General features: G+C 41.1%; 2 protein-coding genes and 1 long non-coding RNA gene across 3 annotated transcripts in view; 2 read left to right on the top strand and 1 right to left on the bottom strand.

Moving 5' to 3' along the window:
• ITM2B (integral membrane protein 2B) overlaps positions 1–13,443 on the top strand; it is a 26,562-nt gene extending 13,119 nt beyond the window's left edge. Inside the window, exons 2-6 of the mRNA XM_005482379.4 lie at positions 3,796–3,924; positions 6,034–6,240; positions 8,195–8,305; positions 11,413–11,563; positions 12,724–13,443. Of these exons, the coding sequence (XP_005482436.1) occupies positions 3,796–3,924; positions 6,034–6,240; positions 8,195–8,305; positions 11,413–11,563; positions 12,724–12,812 (687 nt within the window). The 3' untranslated portion in view covers positions 12,813–13,443. The remainder of the gene's footprint in view (positions 1–3,795; positions 3,925–6,033; positions 6,241–8,194; positions 8,306–11,412; positions 11,564–12,723) is intronic.
• LOC113458661 (uncharacterized) lies at positions 12,897–21,097 on the bottom strand. The gene is made up of 3 exons (XR_012579036.1): positions 20,949–21,097; positions 18,342–18,422; positions 12,897–15,918 (listed from the first exon to the last, which is right to left on the bottom strand). It is a non-coding gene; the product is annotated as an uncharacterized LOC113458661 (long non-coding RNA).
• RB1 (RB transcriptional corepressor 1) overlaps positions 21,065–21,294 on the top strand; it is a 76,585-nt gene continuing 76,355 nt past the window's right edge. The window contains exon 1 of the mRNA XM_005482383.2: positions 21,065–21,294. Coding sequence (XP_005482440.2) covers positions 21,206–21,294 — 89 coding nt within the window. The 5' untranslated portion in view covers positions 21,065–21,205.

Raw genomic sequence — 21,294 nt, 5'->3', positions numbered from 1 at the left:
GAAGACTCTAGATTTGAATATTGCTAGTCTCAAGTAATAGAGAATTTAATACTTCTTTTCTATCTGAAAGGAAATTGTTACTGCAGAGCTTAAAGCTTTTCAGGTTGGGAAGTCCTGAACCATTTAATTTCAACACTGTAGGATTTAGTGTACAAGTGGCAGAGAGATGCTTCTGTTTCATGTCTTATCCATGGGAAATAGGCTAATCAAATGTTTTCCAATTAGAACAATCAGCTCATCAAGGGAAACAAGCCAGTTTTGGGCCTGCATCCAGTTCCTCTTAAGGCATTTTGCATCAGAGATGAATTTTGTGGCATCACCTTCAGGCTGAGGATTCACAAGGGAGCTGAAAGTACATGGGGCAGGGCTGAAGCAGAAGAGAGGAAAGAAGGGGACGAGGACAGTAATTATTTATTACTGCTCACAGAAGTAGAGAGGCGTATTTTTAGAGGTCAGTCTTCACCTCAAGTACATGATGCTTTCTTTTGTGAGCTACCTCTGGCAGTGGAAAGCTGGCCTAGAGAAAAATTAGTCATTGAGTCTCATGTTGTGCTCTGGCTTCAGAAGTCAGCGCTGCTGCCGGGGAACAAAGTGCAGTTGTAACCATGTGTTGAGAAGCGCTAATTCAGCACTGTCCCTCTTAGTGGGGATCTGCTTTCACTTAATGGGTTTTTTTGCAGAACACGAGTCACCTGGAAGGAGGGTGAGCTACCATTGCACTTCCTTCTTTTGCAGTGCAGAAGGTCAGATTTTTATAGCAAGGGACAAATTATTCTTTTGGGTCAATACAGCCCAAACGAAGCTGTTATGGCAGCAGTGCAAAAGCTCAGGGAGCTTAGCCATGGGTCAGCTACCTATGTAATTTGGCTTCAGTAAATTATTTATAATATTTTAATTTAAGCTGGTTTTAAACTGCTTAATAATGTACTGAATTTTCAGACTAGGAAGTCAATTCTTTTTTCTCTTTCAGTAGCATAAAATCTTTTCAGTGTTGTCAGTTTCAGGTTCTACCTGTGCTGAGGTGCTGTGCTTTCATTCATACTCCTAAGCAGGAGCCTAAACTGGGCTTGAACTCTTGCTGTGAATTTAATGGGCTGTTTTTGGCAGGCTGGGGACAAATCAATGATAGGCAACTACAAATACAAAATAGCTTAACATGCCACCACAAGGGACACCTTCAGAAATAATAATGATACCCTTTAGCTGGTGGTAAAGGATCAAAGAGTTGTATTAAACCCATTGTTTACATCTCATATATCAAAGGAAATTTTTTTAAGGTAGAATACTGATAAACTTGTCTTTCACGTTCCTCCTAGCATGGTTGAAGAGTAAAAGTTACTTTCTTTTTTTCTGATTAATTTGGCTGCTTGGGGAAAATTGATCTGACATTGACCCCCATTTCCAGGTAGGTGTTCATACTCTGTGTGCCTTCCTCACCATGTCCCAGGTGCATGTTTTCTTTGTCTTTCTGGACTTACAAAATAATGAAAAAAAAAAAAAAAAAGGAAGAGGCAGTTATTCCATTAATGGATAATTCTGGTTGAAGTTAAAAAGGTGTGGGGGATGAAAGCAGGTCTAGGAAAGACTAAAGATACTGTTTATATTCTTCACTAGGAAATATTTTGATATTGTATCCCAAAGGCAGTTTGCTAGCCCTTTTTCTGGCATTAACTTGGAATGGTTTGAGTACAGCTGTTACAAAAAGTTTCAATCAGGTGTCCTGTATGCTTTGAAATATCTAGGGAAATAGTTACCTAATGATACAGGGCAACATAAAAATAAAAATCCTTGGTTTACCTGGTTTAGATTTATAATTGAGATGATTTATAGAAGAATCCACAGTGACTCAACGTGACCTGAGAGTTAATTAGATTAGCATGGGTATTATATCCTATTCTCAGTCTTTGCAAAGAGCCAGGTTAAAAATCAGCCATCCAGTAATCCTGTAATTTTTTACACTGAATTCCTTAAATAATTGGTATTCTAAAAGTGTTAAAAAGTTGTTTCTTGTCTTTACATTGTGTATTTTCAGTCCACAGCAAATGTTATTTTGCTGATTTCACTTTGCCTTTTGATGTATCCCAGAAATGTTGGTTTGAAGGGGCCTCTGGAAGTCATCTGCTGCAGCCTCCCTTTAGAAACAGCATGGTTGCCAAAGCAAGATTAGCCATGGCTTTCTCTAGTTGAGTCTTGAAAACCTCCAAAGATGGAGATTTCACAATCTGATTTACTGTGGTATTTAGCAAGGTAAAGTAAAATAAAATGTGTGAAATATCTTCAGTTGGACTCTAAATATTACTGAATCAGATTTTGGCAGCTGTTGCCTGGGAAAGAAGCTGCATTGCCACTTCTGTATGAAAGGTAATTGCAGTGTACTGTAAAGGTGGGTTTCACATCACTAAATTTTAGCTGCATATGAATTAGGTACTTACTTTGTTAACCGAGGAATCTCCCTCTCTAATCAATGAAAAGAAGTAAATCCCTCCAAAATGCTACTTACCCTTCTTTGGAACAGCTGAGTCATTTCCAGGAAGTGCCACTTTCTCCCACCATTTACAGGGGGGGTCCCTTTTGCATTTGGTGTCAGACTTGCTTCAGCCAGATAAGGGGATTTCCTTCCTAACTGGGCCAGGGCAGCTGGGTACTGTACCTGAACCTTTGTTCAAGTGGGGCATCATCTTAATTAGCAAATGCAGCAAAAAGAGCCAGCACATCAGGCAGAGCACTGACTAACAACTATGCCTGTCAAAGCCTTCTCAAGCAGTTCTGTCCTGCTCTTCCTCAGTTTTCTGGTTTGGTGTGGTTTTGTTCATTCAGTCATAATGATTTTGTGCCGTCGTCCTTCTACATTATTGTTTTGTGGTTGCAAAGGGGTAATGAATTTCTTTGTGTTTATTTGAATTCAGATGTTTTCCCAGGATTATCCTGGCTTGGAACAGGGTAGCTCAAAGTTGGATTTTTTTATTTTATCAATATATTATAATTATTGTTATCGTTATTGTTGTTATTGTTTTCTTTTTTACTTCGTATATGAGTTACGCAAACACTTAGGGGAGAAGAGAGCATTGTAATGTGGCTGATAGAGGAAAGATTTTGCAAGCAGCAGTTTATTGCTTAGGATGCCTGTGGGGACTGCATGGTTATGCAAACTAGTGCCCTAAAGGGGAAACATCCTGTCATTCCTTCACTATTACACGAACAGCAGATAGAGCAGAAAGCTTCCTTAACAACAACTTACAAAGCATCTTTATTTTTTTTCATTCCCACCGTGGCTATTCTGCCAGCCAAGTTGTGGTAAGGGTTGTTTTGTTCTAATGGAACAACATAGGAAAGGATATATTTTGCTGCCCTTACTACTTTTGATATTTTGTTGGTTCTTTGGGTTCACTTACATTGCATATACTAAGGTAAAACAGAATCTGACCTTTCTGAGTTGACTTCCTTGCTCTGCTGTTGTTGCATTGAGGTTGCCTGAGAATGAATATTTTTCTGTCTGCAACTGGGAAGTGGCTCACTGTTTATTATTTGGTATCTCAGGAGATTTTGTTACATTTTTCTCTTAAGTCTCCTGATCTAGTCAGTGATGATGGCATTAAAAGTACAAGTTTTACTAAAGCTCAACTTAAATAGACTTGTTTTAAATGTTACCAAATAAGCTAAGTTTCTAAACACTTATGCTAATGTACATACAGGCTTTTCTGGTGGGTGCAGTGATTGTATTTGCTGAGCCTGAAGTATGTACTCTCTTACCTGCCTGGAACAGTGTGTTGAAGGTCCCTCTGTGATGCCTTGCAGGACCCTGAGGATGCTGTGCCTGTTGGACAGAGAAGGGCCTGGTGCTGGTGCATGTGCTTTGGACTGGCCTTTATGCTGGCTGGTGTGTTCCTGGGTGGTGCCTATCTGTACAAATATTTTGCATTCCAGGTAAGTCACAGACTCATTATGAGAGGGTTGTTTTTCGCTGTGGGAAGAGGAGCAACAAACTGTTCTTTCTGTGTTAATATTTAGAAGAGGAGGAACAGACTAAACCAAAGGAAGTAAACTATTTTTTCTTTCCAAAATTTCATGTTTTCTAAAGGCTAGAGTTTTACCTTCTCTGAAGTTACCTATCAGCAGAGGAGGGCAGAAGTGAAGCTGGCAAATAGAAGAGAGCAACAGTTTTGAAAACCTCACTTTGCAGAGAAAAGATTGTATCTAAATAGGACTTGGGTTTAGGAGCCCCAGCTGTGTCCCAGATTTTTATCTACTCTCTCTTCTCTTTTGCAGTGCCAAATACTGGAGGTGGATTAACCCCTTGAAAGCCTCCTTGTTTGATCCCAGGTTTCCTAACACATGAGGCACTGCTAATGTACAGGAAAGGAGCACCGTGGCGACTCTCTCCTTCCCTAGCCTCCACGTGGATAAGGAATATGGGCCCTGCAGGGGACTTGGGAAAAGCGCAGTCACTGTGGTTTAAACATGCCCTGTCAAGTCTAATCCACACTGACAAGATTAGACCTCTAACAAAATATATTTTCAGTCTTTTAACAAATAGCACTGCTGCAAGAGGAGCTCTGTGAAGGCAGCAGTGCCAGGGAAATGGAGCATTTACCTGAAACATGGGAGATCTGAGTTAAATACTGTCTCCCTTGGGGGGAGTTGTCACTGGGCAGTGCTGGATGTGCTAGACTTTTGCCCAAATGGTGGGAGCACACCCTGCCTGCTTCAGAAACTGCTGGGGTTGCAAGATCACAGAGCCAGAAAGGGAGAGGGTAAGCAAAACATGAATCTCTCTAGCCCACTGGTTAGAGCACCTAATTATAAGGTAAAAAAATCAGGTTCTTATCCCTGATAGCAGGACTGTTGCTTTCCCTCCATTTTAGTAGTTGCTAATGTGGAAAGCCAAGTCATTAAACTTGAGAAATTCTAGCTGAACTTGCAGTTTGGAGTCTAGTTGGCTATCACATTAACCAAATTTACAGGGGATAAGTAAGTGTTGCAAACGATGATGCTTAAACAGCACAGCTTATCAGGGTGGGTGGATTAATGAGCTGAGGAGCTGAAGGCCGGCTGCATTTCTAATGCACATTTCACCCGTGCTTGGCACTGGGTGCTCCACCTTTCACTGCCAGTGAGGTGAAACTGAAAGTGCCATTGAATTAATAAACCTGTGCTGCTGGTTAGGAGTCAGATCTGCGTTAAAGGAAACATTCAGGAATTGAGCTGACATTGCGCTGAAGACACATTTTCAATGTAAAATTTTAAATTGATGGCATTGCATATGCAGAGTTCTATATTTCTAAAACTATTTGGTGTGTAAATTTGGTACTCTGACTCAGAACTGTATTTTACACTTAACTTAGGTAGCCTGCTCTGTGGCAGAAAGACACAAATTAGTTATTCCAATTTCTCTTTTTACCTTTTTGCCTCTTAAAACTGTTCAATAATTATTTTAGAAATTGACTTTCCAGACTCTTGAAGTCTTGTAAAACTAAGCAACTTCACAGAATAATTGAGTTTGGAAGGGAAGTCTTGATGTCATCTAGTCCAACACACTGCTGCAAGCAAGACCAAATTTAGAGTTAGACTTGCTTTTTGAAGGTGATTTGGATGACCAGTTTTAATGGTTTTATTTGTTATTTTGACTTTTAATAATTTAACAGTTAGATTTAACTGTTTAGATTTGACTTAAAATTTAATAATTTTACAGTGAGCAGTGAGATAATAATAATAATAATAATATTAATAATAATAATACACATGCATATAGATGTAGGAACTTTATCATCTTTCTAAAAATACACGAAAGACTGGATTTTAAGAATATTCTTTATGGGATCCTAGAATTTAAACGAAGAACTCCCTCTGGGTTGAGTGTAATTGAGGTTTTAGCCATTGTCCTATTGTTGATAGCAACTGGCTGCTACTTTGGTGTATGAATCAAATTAAAGACAAAAAAATTCATTTAGTCTGACAAGTTTTTCTTCAGAGAATACTACTTTTTAACTTCTACATTACTGATATTTTTGTTGCTGGGTTGTTTACTGTTTTTAGCAGGGTGGCGTGTATTTCTGTGGAATAAAGTACATTGAAGATGGCTTAAGTTTACCTGAGCCTGGGGCAGAGGCTCAGACTGCTCGCTACCACACAATTGAGCAAAATATTCAGATCCTGGAGGAGGAAGATGTTGAGTTTATCAGTGTGCCAGTCCCTGAATTTGCTGATAGCGATCCTGCTGATATCGTCCATGACTTCCATCGGGTAAGAAATATGTCTGAAGAAGTTGATTGAAAGCATTTAAAACTTGAAAAATGTTCCCCCTCAGTCATCCTGATAAATATGCTCATTTATTTTGGTGGGGGGAAGCAGAGGGGTGGAGGAGGCAGCAGAAATGTTTTGATCAGCAGCAGGCTGCAAGCAGTTATTAACTGAGCATAAAGTACAGCACGATAGAGTCATCATCAGGTAGTGTGTAAACCACCTTTTACAAACACAGTTCTGTTTTTAGAAAGGGAAAAACCTTGGATCTGTTTGCTCTCTTTAGTATGAGAAACGGAAAAGAATATTGTTCTTGCTCTGCTGAGTCCACTGAGCCAGAATTTGACCAACTGCTGTGGTGCCAAGGGAAATTTGGAAAGGGCTGGGGTAGCTTTGACATTACTTGGAGGGACTGCATCTGATGTCACTGGGTGTGTTCTCCTAGAGGTGTTCTCCTAGCATGGCTCAAACCCCCAAAGCAGCAGCAGAAGAAGGACCATTGAAAGCAGATCATTTTCCAGATGCCATGGGAAGCCAAAGTTTAATTTCTTTGTGCACCACAGGCTACTATGATTCCTAGAGACACTGAACTAAAGTTTCAAAGCTGTCTTCCTTTTTTGGAGAAATAACCTTGATTGATAGGAATCATGGCAATAAATTTCTGTTAAGGCAGTTGACAGGCCTACAGCTCTCAGTGCTAAGAGCAGCTGCAGAACAATTAGAAGCCTTCCTCTTCTGTATCAGCATGGTTGGAGCTGTCTGATGGCAGTGAAATGTTGTACAGCTGGTTTTCAGGAAGCTAAATCTCTGTGAACATTTGAAGACTTCACTGAGTGGCTTTTTTTAAGCTAAGCTGAAAAAGAATAGGGAAGTGTCCTATTTTTTTATGCAAACTTTGGAGTTTAAAGTGCTATCTCTCAAATATTCATAGCCAGATTTGGAGGAAAACATTGCTTGCTCAAGCTATGTAATTTAAATAGTATTTCAGAATATATTTAGGGACCTTCTGTTAAGAGTTAGAATAAAGACTCTAAAGAGGGAAAACTAGAAAATGAAAAAAGAAAGCAGCATCTAAGAAGCAAGGAAGAACAATATAATATTAAAAATTTACTTTTGGATGTAATAAGTTCAAGGCTTGGCTCTAAAGGTCAGTGCAAGGGTTATTTGCCATAGATACAGCACTTGCTCCATGTAATGAGATTAGCTGCACTGATGATTGCTGTCCTGGCATTATTTTGACTGCTGGGCTCCTGGTGCTCAGTATTTTATATACATACACAGCCTCAGAGCTTTCAGCAGCTAGAGATAACATCTTCTTTAGCAAGAACAGGTGCAGTAAAACACAGCTCAGTGAACAGAGCTGCAGGATTCATCAGGGTAATTCCCTGAGCTTTTTATCAAATAATGGCAAATACTGCAGTTCAGGTAGGTATAAAGATAATAATTCAACTATGAATAATCATTAACCTTGCAAGTCAGTCATATTTTTGAACCTAAAACTACTTTTGTTGCATTATCTGTAGCAATTTTTTTTCTTTCTGTGTTTTGTTCTTACAGCAGCATTTCTTCTTTAGACTATAACAAAATATAAAAGCATGAAGATTAGAGCCAGGTTTTTGCCCTGTTGTTTCACAGTGAAGGCACTGAGCATAAATAAGCACTGTTCTTGTTTCCATAACAGCTCAGGTACACCTTTGTAGTTTCCTTGCATGGTGCATTTGAGCTCCTCATCACCTGCTGCCTTGCCCAAATCCCTGTTGAAAATATGAACTCTCATCAAGGCTGCCCTTTGGTTGTACTTTTACTTGCCCTTAGATTGGAGTTTGTTGGACAGACTTTACAGTGAACAAAAGAATAATTTGAAGAACAGCACAAGGCAATAGCAGTTCAGCAACATCTGTTTGTCACTTTTCTGATCTTCTTGTTTTTTTGATTAAAATAAATGTTTTCTCAATAGAGACTCACTGCCTATCTTGACCTTAGCCTGGATAAGTGCTATGTGATTCCTCTAAACACTTCAGTTGTTATGCCACCAAAAAATTTCCTGGAGCTGCTCATCAATATCAAGGTATGATTAAATCATAAGTAATTTGTTCTTAAGACAGGAGCAAGTATAAATTTTTTTGGTTTTTTTCCCTTCTGCAGAACTCTGACATTCACAAAAGGCACATGATCACTAGAGGTCTTTGCAAAGAGAAAAAAGTCTGTAACCTACTTAGACAATGATCTACAGTCATGAAAGAATCATTAATTTAGAGGAAGGCAAAAAAATCTGATTTTCTTTAGTGCTACAAATTTGGCTGACAAAACCATGTAAATGTGGCGTAGCTGGACTCTTTGATAGTAGTCTGTGATTTTTAATTTGTAATCCATTGTGACTGAGGTTTCTGTAAAGCATGTGTGCACTGGACTAAGACTGGTTAGCTGAAAGGCATGGAGTAGATAAGCCTGGGAAATGCTTTTTACAGGGGCATTCTTTAAAGCCTGGGGTTGGCCCCCACTTCGATCCAGGGCTTGAGGGTGCTGCACACGAGATGTGTTGGATCTGCTGTGCACTGCACATAATGTGTGCTTTCAGTTGCTGATTTAAATAGTATTTGCCTTGGGTTCTGGCCTTCTGGTTTCTTCACAGAACAGCAAAATAGCCCAGTGGGGAAGAGAGGTGATGAAATGTGGCCAAGATTTGGGGAGAATGTTTTTAATATTTTACTGGGTTTTTGTAACTTTAGAACAGTTACATCATATTTGGGTTTGCATCTTTCAAAAAAGGCTTTGGAATTAGGACTCCAGGAAGCATTTTAGCCATTTCTGAGTGGTTTGTATGTATAAATAAAATTCATGTGAAAATTACCACAAGTCCTTTGCTGCTTTTTTGCTTCCTATTTTGAGACTGGCTATTTAACCACATTTTCATTTCCTGTACATAAGGATGATGTGGTGTCTGTAAAACTCAGTGACCCCATTTTTTTTAACTTTGTCTGTGCTGTTTTCTTTCCATTTTTAGATCACACAAATTCCACTATTAAAATCTGTGAATTTCCTAGTTTGTCATTAGTACAGAATCAAATATGCTTGGTTTACAAGTAAGAGGATAACCAGGCATCACACATTTAACTGAAAATCCGTGCAGAAGCAAAACAGTTTTGATCATTGTCCCCAACAGTGGATGCCCTAATTTTATGAGACATCTGCTTAATTCTCATTGTATTAACAAATGCTGTGGGCATTTGATGTCACAGAAAATCAGGCTAAATGTTTGTAACTGGAATTTGAAAAACTATGCTGCAGATACATAAAGTGAGTAAATACTGACCTGCAGTCACACTGGTTACACCAGCAAAAAATGTACAAAATGAGTATGTTAATTTCTTTAAAATGAGCTCTGAATACACGCAGAGGGCATTTTATGTACATGGTGGAGTTCTGGGCTGTTCTGGTGTTTAAGAAACACCATAATTTTAGCCTAAAGTTCCACATTTTTATGTATTGATACAGTTTGCTTCAGTGTTCAGACATGAAAGGCCTCCTTTGTTTCTTGGGGAAACAAAACTGAAACCCAGATATATTTGCTCCTCCACCTTGTTCCTGCTGCTGAGCCAACTGGCTAATTTTAACTGTACACAGTGCACAGAGGATGTCTCAAAAATGATGATGTTTGTGGCTGTGCTGGATCCCAGTGCTGGGTAATTGCCCTGCAGCAGCTGGGCAGAGGAGATTCCTGCACTGAGTTTCCTCTCCTCCTGTCCCGCCCAGGGAGAGCTGAGAAGGCTGGGTCTGGGCTGGGCTGGGAGGTGCTGTGGTTTGGAGGGCATGAGCCTGGGAGTGCCCTTGCAGGCTGCCCCCCAAGGCCTCAGCACTGCTGCCCACCCTGCCAGTGCCCTGCACTGCTGCTGCGCTCTGGCACTCCCTCAGCGCTCCTTCCTGAGAGTCCAGAGACCAGGAGTTCAGATGCAGTGATTTGCAGAGATGTAATTACAAAATAATGAGTGGGATAATTTGGGAGAGGGATGTTTGCTAAGTTGTTACTTAGAGAAAAAAAAGTTGCTGTTGTTTTCCTCACAATATATAGTGAAGAAAATATTCACAGTTTATTCATTCATGCAAAATTTAAAGTCAATTTTATGCAGTCCTTTCTTTCTTTACTGGGAATAATAGCATTTAATCAGCTTCTCAACATGTCACTGGAGCTGAAAAGATGATCTTGTTTCACAGCAGAAATTTCAAGTTGTTTATTGTCACTAAAAAATACAGAGATCTTGCACAACAGAATCTGAATTTGTTTTCACAATAGCTGATAATCTTATTTTTAAAAGCAAGGACACTCTCTTTACACTGCTATAAATTAGAACCACTCTTAACAAGATTTCTTAGTATTTTTAAAAATGGATGATTATTTAATAGCAGTGTTAGAAAACTGGCTGGCAGCTAAGTCTGTTCATCTTCAGCCATGTACAGTGAGGTGTGCACAGAGCCAGATTCCTCCATCATTTCCTCTGTGGCAGAGTAATACTGGAGGGTCTAGAGAGGGCTGGGAAAGCCTTTGTATGTCATTGTGGCTCTCCCCTTTTTCAGTGTATTGCCTTGAAACACCTGATGTCCCATTTTGTCTTTGCCATAATAACTTACATAACTTACAAGTCACCATAATGACTTACAGGGATAGAGGGTCTCGGCTTGGCTTTGGTTTGAGAGCAGTGACCCATACTGTGAATAAGTTCAAGGCTTCCCAACCCCATGGACTGCAGCTGGCCTGCTTCATCAGCAGGAGTATCTCCATGTGGATCAGGGTTCTGCCAGCTCCTGCTTGGGAGTTGTTCCTATTGAGGTCTAGTGGGCTGTTACTAATTAAGTGAAAACTTTGGATGGTAATTTCAGAACTGGCCTGTGACAGTGGGTACACCTAGAAAAAAAAAACCTGCTGAAGGCTGATGTTACTGTAGCAGGACCTGCAGTGGGTGTTAGCATCAATGGAAGTTCTGTGACCTTTTTGCATGTAATTGTTACATGTTTCTGTACTGTAGTGAAGTTTACACATTTAGAATGAAAGTCAATGGATAATACATATTTTTAAATAATTCAAAGATATGTTGAAGAAAAACACTGCAAAGCATTTCTTGTGTACTCGGACCACAAAGAGATGGTTTTTGACAGAGCTGTTACGTTTTTTTTCAACAGGCTGGAACATACTTGCCTCAGTCCTATTTGATTCATGAGCAGATGATTGTTACTGATCGCATTGAAAACGTGGATCAGCTGGGATTCTTTATTTACCGCCTCTGCCGCGGCAAGGAAACCTACAAGCTACAGCGCAAGGAGGCCATGAAAGGTAAACCCTCCTCCCATGGCCTGCTGCGGTAACAAAGGCTTCAGTGATGCCTGAGTGTGTTCAGAGAAACTCTAATGAAAGCAAGGCTTGCTTATTGCACTGACCAGCTCTGTGGGCCTCAGTGTGTCTGATATTTTCTTGTGTAGGTGTGCAAGTAAGTTGTGTCATGGTGCAAAAGCGCTCAAGGCGCCAGTGACCTAGGAGTGCCAAAATGTGTCTCTGTGTGTGTGGGTGGGTGTGTGCATGGGTGTGTTTTCTGGAGCTCATTGATGCTATTCTTCAGTCTTGAGCCCTAAACCACACACCCTACCTCAAAACAAAGAAAAATCTTTCATACAGGAGAAGCTTTAGCTTTGTAGTCCACAGGCAGAATTGCAGCTTCTTTTTGTCATTAAAGCCATCTATACATTGTTACGTGCCTTCCTATTTGTGTCAGTGAAATGTCAATAAGAGCTTGTCTTCACAGGAAAATTATAGTGCTTGGTACGTTTTAATGGAAAAATGGCTGAAAAACATTATTTGGAAAAGTCTTGAAGAGCTGTTAAATACTGCCTTAAAATTTGCATTGAGGTGGTACTTGGATTTGCTTTTTGGTGGTTTGGTTTTTTTGCTTTTAGGTTGTTTGATTTCTTGTTGTGTAATCTGCACATGGTGTGCAAGTGCACACCAAAGCAGTTTAATTGCTTCTGTCATATTGTGAGACCTGACTGCTTGGGAAAACAAAAAGAAGAAATACAATTTATAAAAGCAATTTAGATTGATGTTTGAAAATGAAAAGGTTTTAATAGCAAAATCCAATTAAAAATTTAGTATGTTTATCCTGTAGTAATAAACGTCCCCACAAACATTTTTAGAGATGCACAGAGAGGGAGATTGGGTACTGATCTGAGTAAAAAACTAGCTAGTGGGGGGTTTTGGCCGGTTGGTTTTCAACAAACCAGTACTGGGATTTGGTTCATCACACTTTCAGGATCATTCCCTGTTAATTGATTTTCTACATCTGAATGTGTGCCTGTGTGTGTTTTGTTGGAGGGGAGGGTTGGAGAGGGGTAGTTCTGATTTCTTGTGGCATCTTATCATAGCAAACATAAAACTTCTGCCTCTCATGTACCTCAGGCCTTCTTCTCTTGACACTCTGTTGTTCTTTCCCAATACAACAGGAATTCAGAAGCGTGAAGCCATCAACTGCCGAAAGATTCGACACTTTGAGAACAAGTTTGCTATGGAAACACTCATCTGTGAACAGTAATGAGGAATAGTACTGTTACAGGAGGTTTAAAAAGTACAGTATGACCCCACCCTTTGTATTGTGTGCAGTGATTATTTTTTAAAATCTTTTTTTTTGTAAGTAGTGGACAGGGCTTTCTTGCTGAACATACGTTCCATACTTCTCATCTCATGATACATGTAAAATCAGTACGTTTTAGTTTTCTCCTTATTTTCAGGTGTGGTGTTCTTCTTATATTTGAATAGCAACTGTATAAAGACTTAGTCGCTAGTGCATTTCATGTGAATCTCAAATACTAGGAAGAAGAAATCTTTGAAATATTCACCAGTTTTTAAATAAGTAAAATTGAAAAAAATTATTAATGTACAAATGGACTGCAAGAGCTACTTCTAACTGTAATATTACCTGCTATATAGTTTGTTACAGCATATAGACAAACCTGTATTTGACTCTCCTAACCAAGTGCAATTTGTTTTGTTCTTAAAATATTGTCATATTTACCTTTTTGAGATTGATTTCTGAGTAGATGTTTTAAAATGGCATTTGCTGTAACAATCTTCTAGAAAATTAAGAAGTAACTTATGTTACTAACTTGTATATAATCCATGTATGTGCAATGGACAATAAACCTTATAAACCTGTTTGTCTAAAAGTCTTGTGTTTTCTTCTGGATTCCAGTTTACTACTGGATTATTTTTAAGAAGAGGGGACTACAGTTAAAATCAATGCATTTTACTTGAAGTGGTGTTTCTAAAGCTAGAATCCATGGCTGAGAAATGAAATATGAACAGAAAAACCTGCTTTTCTGTCCCTTTTCAATTAAAGGCAATACTATGCTGCTTGCTGAAACTCTAAATAGGCATTTCCACAATACATATGATCAGAGTGGAGACCCAAAGGTGAACTAACATGTTGTTAATGTCTGAAATCCCTGTCCTGCATATTTGTCAAATGATGGGCATCATCCAACATATGCCATGAGTCAGGCTGACCCAGCTGAGGGCCAGGAGGGTTCACTACCTGCAGGACTTTGCCATTCCCTTTGTTCCCCATCGTGGTGCTTCTGCCAGCCTGTGCCACTGAGCTTTGCCAGGTAATCTGGGGCTCGCTCAAATATCACCAATACCACTCTGTATCGTGCCATTTACACTTAAAACTGCTATTCTTAAAGAAAGATTGATTTTATTTTTTTGTAATACAATTTGGATCCTTGTAATGCCAGGTTTTCGAGGGGAGAGTGCAGAATAGGGTGTATAAGATGAGTAAGATGTACTTGCTCTTTTGAAGCTGTATGCAAGAAAAAATACAGGACAGAAAAAAAAGGGAGTAACACAGAAAAAACAAGGCTGGAAAATCTCCCCCTAGATCCCCTTGAGAGCTTCCATGACATGGGAACTGACTTGTCTTCTGGCCAAATTTTGAGCATTGATTCATCAGAAAAGTAAGAATATTTATAGAATAATTTCATGTTTGAAAAAAACCCCAAAACACTGTTTAATCTGTTTTTAAATAATATACACCATATGTGCCCAAATAATTTGTCTTAGGTTAATTCAGTCAAGAGACTTTGTACTAAACTTATCTTTCATCTTTTAAAGGCTCTTAATACAGTGGGAGGATGCTTTAGTGTTTTTGGAGCTATTATACAACTGTAAACATGCTATGATCCAGCTTCCTGCTATTGTGGATGTTTGGACTGAGATAAAATAATTTGTTTTAAAGGAAGTTTCCTAAATACACAATACTTTTTTTTCTTCATCTGCATGTGGCTTAATTTACGGATTGGTCCTGGTGTAAGTAAAATGAAAAGTACAACTGTTGTATTCCAAAGCTGGACTTTTTAAATCCATGTTTGATGGTGCGATCATGAAAATCAAATGAGGCATCACATGCTTACAGGCTAGATGTTAATGTATAAGTTATATTTACACTGCTGCTCAGTATATGTGCAAGCAAGCTGGAAAACCTGCTGGGAAAACTTTAGCTAGAGACATTCAGGATGTTGCAATTGTGTGCTCACAACAAAGGTCAAGTATATGTCAGCACAAGGTTGCTGGTGCGTTCTTTGGAGCCCTGTATGACGCAAGATTTACGCTGAAGTACTTTTAAGGATGTTTCCTACCTTTTCAGGAGCATTCTGTTCTTATTTTCCCCAAGTTAAGCATGAAGTTTGTTAATCTGTAAGCAAGCTTGGTCAGGTCTTTCACTTGGTTTCAAAACAAAACTGAGTAGCCAAACTTGGTGATCTGTGATGTGCCCTTTAACGAAGACACCAGCAAATGAGGCTGCTGAAGGCATGGTGGAGCAGGGGGAGAAATAGATTTGTTCTTACACCCAGGAGGTTTCTATGATCATGCTGTATGCCTGTCTCTAATAGATTTTGAACCTGTTGAAAGGAAATTTACTTCGATCAGCAGTGTAAAAATAAGTGTGGGGAAGGAGGGAGAAACTCGTGCACTGAGGAAAAGCTCCCAGCCTTATTAAATGCCAAACAGTTTGTGTAGGAAGACAACCTAAAACACCCAGAGTGCAGCAAAAGCTCATGTTGGAACTTCTGCCCTCTTAGACCAAGTTGAAGAAGCATGGGACACAAATCCTTGGAAAGAAATAGCTCTTGGAGATGTTTGGGCTTTTTTCCTTTTTAAATAATAAAAGTATAATAAATACAAGTATAGTAATAGTTAAGAGTCTAATAAACAAAGATGGCTGTGCTGCACTGAAGAAGTCACTTTCCAGCCCAGCAAATTCCAGAAAAGGGTTAGTGTAAAAATTACCTCATTGGACAGTTATCTTTGGAAATAGTTTTAAAACTCCTCATAAAAAACAAAATCAATCCTAATGCTGAGACATACTTTATTACTGGAGTAGCAAAATCAGTATCCTGTGCCACCATGTTTAGTTGGTGGAAGGGGCTGTGTTACTCTCTCATGGGTCCCAAAGAGCCTCTGATGTTCAGCTGGTGATTGCATGAGTAAAGTTGTCGTGACCAGTCAATGTTATCGATGTAATCCGGGCTTGCAAGCACAATAAAACTCCAAGGCCTCTCTCCTCCTGCTAAGTGTTGCAGCTTTAGTAAAGAGGCACAGGGCAAGTTTTGGCATGAAGAAAATCCTTTGGGCCTGCAAGACTGAAAATGCAAGAGTTTGGTTACCTGATGCCTGTCAGGGTGTGTACGTGTGTTTGTTCATATGGGTTGGGTGGGAGGATGGAGAGCTGACACATCAGTGTTAGCAAAAGCTTGTGGTTTAGAGACAGCAGCAGAGCTGCACTCTCACTGACACTGCTTGTTCCAGTGGTAGGAGGAGATTTTATTGCTGCAGAGGAAGCAACATAAAAGAGCCTACAGTGCTGTTGTCACACCAGGAGTTTTTCTGGAATGCTATACAAAAATGTTTTCACCTAATTAGGGTATTTCACTGCATGGATTAGTAAAGAATATCTTTCTCTTAGACCCACTCGTAGCAAAAAGAAATAAGATCACGGGTTGGTTTAGTTCAGAGGAATGCCTATGCTCACTTATTACAGGCTATGGTTGCTAACTTTCAATTGGTTTTCAGGTTGTTGGTTAAGATTAATTTGATTCCTAAGAACTACTTCCAGGAGAGTGTGTTCTGCTTCTTGTGGGCGCAGGAAATCTCGAAAGTGAAGGCATGGGAAACATCCATGGAGAGATGGCCAGCAGCAGGACAGGGTGCTCCTGTGCCAGAGCATACTTTGTCATGTGGTGAGAGGAAACAGGACTTGGGACCGAGGTCAGGAAGGGAGGGATTGCAGCAGGGTCCTTAATGTGGCTGTGTAATTGCAACAAGAGGTCTGTGGTTTGCTTGCTGATCTTTATTTCATTACCAGTTGGCAGTACCAGCTGAAATGAACTGCCTGGCAGAGGGGACGCAGGATGCCCTCCCTGCACCCTCCTGGGCACAGTGTAGCCAGGGTTTGAAGTGCTTTGCCTGCCAAGGACACAGGGTGGTACCTGTGTGACAAAGCACAGGGTGGGATGCAGCTGTGCATGCAAGGACATGATGTACACTGATAGCCAGGAACCTTTGTAAGCAAGGAAAGCCACACCAGGAGCGATCATTTTTGGCTGATGTAATTGCACTGTCACTAGGGCTTAATCTGACAAATTGCATTAGTCAGGGATTTTATTTTTTAGTACCCTGGTTCTCAGCACTACTGCAAATATGTTAAAACAGACACAGCTCTGACAGCCATTCTCACAGAGAACAAGAAATGTGGAAGGTCTGTAAAAGTAGTTATGATTCTTCTATAAATAAATACAACTGTATTTATTTATAGAAGAATAAAAAGTAAAAAGAGAAAAAAGTGACACTCAAGTCTAAAAGCTTGATCGATACAAAACTTCTCTGATGTCCAAGAAAAATAACTGGAAGTATCTGTGAAGGGTTGAGGTTTTGCACATAGGCATTATTTACATATAGCTATTTCCCCATCCAGTAGCAGTGGTGTCCTTTCAGATCCCACTGGCAGTTTGGTCAAATGCTTTATTGATAGAATTCCTGCCCTAAACTCATCACTGCAGCCCTGGGAGTCCAGCAGTGCTCTGAGAAGAGCAAGCCACTGATGTGTGTAACTGGAGTGAAAAATATTCTTTTTATTAATAATGACAATGTACAGAGAGAGGATTTGAATTGTTAGAAGTTAACATCTGACAGATACCTCTCATCTGAAAGAGAAACGGGAGATGTTTGTTATGGTCCCCATGGACTGTACATCACTGTAGAAATATTCACTTCCAGAAATAGTTTTTATTCTTCACATCCCAAGCTGTGGACTTGTGTAGGAAACAATGGCATAGAGGCCAGGCTCACCACCACCAAGAGGCACAAGCAGTCAGTTTCACCCCTTCACCTCAGGAAACCCTTTCCAGCTTCCAAGGCAGAGCTGATGCCAAGGCAATCGCAGCTTTACCCGGGGAGGTGATGCTGGGGAGTGCAAAGGGCCTGCTCAAGCCACGGCCTGAGTGTCCCTGAGGCTGTCCTGCAGCAAGACTGTCACTTGGGTCTGCCTGCTGCACCAGGTGCTTCTCCAGCAAGGCTCTTCGTAAGGCCTGGGGTCTGCAGGCAGCAGCTGGTGAAAAGCTGGCCTGCAGGTGTGGCACCTCCTTGCTCCTGTTAGCACTCGTGCTGGGCTCCAGGTGACACCGATGGCAGAGGGCTGGGGGCTGCTACACAGCGCAAGGAATGTGAATGCACAGAAAAGGCTGGCCAGGAAAGGCTCTGTCCCCTCCCTGGTTAATTCTGCCTGTTACATGCAGGAAAATGGGTGTGATACATGCAGACATCTTCATGATCCTTGAGTTTTACAGCCTATGGGATTTATTCAAGTAGAAATTCTGCCAATATTTAGTATTTGGACTAATATCCAGAAGCTCTCAATTTAGTGGGTTTTTAAATGCATATGTTTTGGTCATGCAGCTTCAGAAAACTGAATTTACTACAATTGAAATAATGGCTTTAATTCCCACTGGCAATTACCATGAAATTACAGCAATACTTTTAAGTGAAAAAATTAGGATAATAAAATTACCTAAGGTTGTGTAGCAGCTGGAAACAATGAGTCAGGACTGCCTGACTGGACAACGTTTCACATATGTCCATGACCTATACTCTAAAAGAAGTTATAGCAAGATGTTTAAAATTAAGATTTTGTCAGGTCAGATGCAAAAATTATCATGAATACTTTATTTGACATTGCAGTGTTTCCTTTGCTTTTTTTGTTTTTCCCCAGTAGGAGCTGATGTTTTCTTTCCTTTGTAATTTTATTGAAATTACAAAGGAAAGAGTCTAAAGGCTTCATTTAGAAGATGTTTTAGAATACATTAAAACATTCAAATCAGTACATTTTAAAAGGAGAAGGGGAAAAAGGTGCAGCAACTTAAATATGGTTTTACCCAAGGATGTGCCTTTCTTTGGAAGTACATACATGTTAACTCTTCTTTCTACAGTTTAGATGTAGTTACTATATCCAAGGCTTTGGGATGGATTATTAAAGGTTATTGTTGCTTCATTCATCTGCTGCTCCCTTTGTCTCCCTCCAGTTGTAACTTGAAGCACTCTGAAACAACATTTTGGTTATTTATGGAGGGGAGTCCTAAGAGCTCTGTTTGATGAAAAACTGCATAAAATCTGACTTGAGAAGGTACTTGGTGCACTAACAATTTAAAAAGAAAAAACCATAGTATTTACACTGAGGCTGGTTTGTGAACTTTTTGAAAGGAGCAATGCACTGAGGGCCATGAGACAAATTCTTTGCCTGCCATCTGGACGGTGCAGGGCCTGGCTGCAGCAGCATTTAAAGCAGCTGTGAGGAAAGCAGCCCAGGAGGGTGTGTTTGCTTCCTTCTCACTGACAGCTGGCATGCTCTCCACTGGCTGGGAACAAGTCTTCTGAGATGCTTTGCTCTCATTTTGAATTCTTTTGTGCTCCTAAAGCCAGTTGTGAGGAGAAGGCAATGGACTCAGCTGTGGTTTAAGGGCTCAGCTTACTTTTCCAAGCTGGTCTGTCTACTTGTCTGTGGTTCAGTGGTTGATGACAGACAGTCCTAAACCCCAAACCTTCCACAGCATTTGGTACCATCTGAATACAAGAAGTATTTAAATGTGCGTAGAAGAAGGGTAAAATTACTGCCACAGTTTTACTAGAATCATAATCAGGAATGTCCAAATCCCACTACAGTCTACAACTCAAAAGTTTAATTTGGAGTTCATGTACTTCGATTTGTTCTGTATTCACTTTTCTGTAATTGGTTTAATTCTAATTATAAAGCAGAAAGCCAGACACTGTTCTCCTGTTTTAAGTTAATGAATCTAAAGGATAAGCCAAATTACTAGAATGTATGAATGTAAAAATACTAGGGAATTTTAATTGTGCAACATATTAATGCTCATGCTAATTTTTATTTGGGTTTTTCTTAAATCAGAGTTTTGACAGCAGTCTGACTAAAAGTAGTTGCTTTACAGGTGAATGACAGATATGTGCAGGTAGTAAGAATCCTTACATACAAATACTTTTCCTTTTCTAAGAAGTTGTCATCATGTAAGTCTGAAATGTTCTTGTTTGCAGCAGAGATTGGCCTTCTAAATATGAGTAAGCAACTGCAGACAACAAAACAGACTTTTAAGATCTTTGAATCAGTGCACTGGCAATTTGATCTCATTGACTTAAAATCCAGGAGATGCCCACAGCCCGAACTTCTTACATTAAATGTAATTTTACCACACAGTGTTAAAAATAACATTTCAGTTAGGACTTGGACAAGTGTCAGATTGAGAGGTCACTGAATCATTTAGGTTGGAGAAGACCTCTGAGATCATCGAATCCAACGTTTGACTGGTCGCCCACTACCTTGTCAACGAGACTGTGGCACCAAATGCCATCATGTTAGTTGTTTCTTGAACACCTCCTGGATAATGACTTCACTGCTGCCCATGGGGCAACCCATTCCAATGTTTAACAACCCTTTCCCTGATGAAATTCCTCTTGATGTCAAACCCAAACCTCTCCTGGTGCAGTCTGAGGCCACATCCTCTTGTCCTGTCACTTGTTACCTGGGAGAAGACGCCAGCCCTCGCCTCACGGCAGCCTTGGCTCAGGCAGTTGCAGAGAGCACGAAGGTCTCCCATGCCTCCTTTTCCCAGGTTAAACACCCCCAGATCCCTCAGCTGCTCCTCACAGGACTTGTGCTCCAGACCCTTCTCCAGCTCCCTGCTCTTCTCTGGACTTTCTTCTCATGAGTAATTGGACACAGTTGAGTTATAACTGCACCAGTGCGGAGTATGAAAGCACAATCCCTGCCCTGCTCCTGCTGGCCGCATTGCTGATCCAGGCCAAGATGCCATTGGCCTCCTTGGCCCCCTGGGCACACTCTGGCTCGTGTTCAGCTGCTGCTGACCAGCACTCCCAGGCCCTTTTCCCCTGAGCCACCTTCCAGCCACTGTGTCCCCAGCCTGTAGCTGTCTTAGCCAAAGTCTAGGACACGGCACTTAGTGTGGCTGAACCAGCACATCCTAAAGGATCTGCAATTCCTGCCCGGCTCTGCACCTGTGCAGTCATTCTGTACAGTTTACTATTATACACAGATCTGCTTTGCTTCCCATCTCACGGAACAGATGTATCGGCTGTACCCGCTGAGTACCTGAAGCGCCAGGCACGGCAGGGCGCGGGCGGCTCCGTGAGGCGAGGCCGGGCCGCGGTGCCGCCTCCGCCGATCGGTCCCGCCCCGTGTCCGGGGCCGCGGGTGAGGCGGGGCGGGGGCGCGGCCGCCGGCGCGGAAGTGACGGAGGGTGGCGGTGACGCCGTTTTCCCGCGGTTCGGGCGGCGGGCGGGGGCCGGGAGCCGGCGGCCCCTGGTCAGTGCCGCCCGCGGCGGGCGCTCCCGGCAGCCGCTCCCGCCATGCCGCCCAAGCCCCCGCGCAGGGTGGGCTCCGCCCGGACGCAGCGCCCCAGCCCCGACGGCGGCTCCGCGCCGCCCGCCGCCCCCCG

This window comes from Zonotrichia albicollis, chromosome 2, assembly GCF_047830755.1.
Source record: "Zonotrichia albicollis isolate bZonAlb1 chromosome 2, bZonAlb1.hap1, whole genome shotgun sequence".
NCBI classification, from domain to species: domain Eukaryota; kingdom Metazoa; phylum Chordata; class Aves; order Passeriformes; family Passerellidae; genus Zonotrichia; species Zonotrichia albicollis.
The sequence above is the reverse complement of the archived record's forward strand: the minus strand, read 5'-3'. Positions and strand labels throughout refer to the sequence as shown.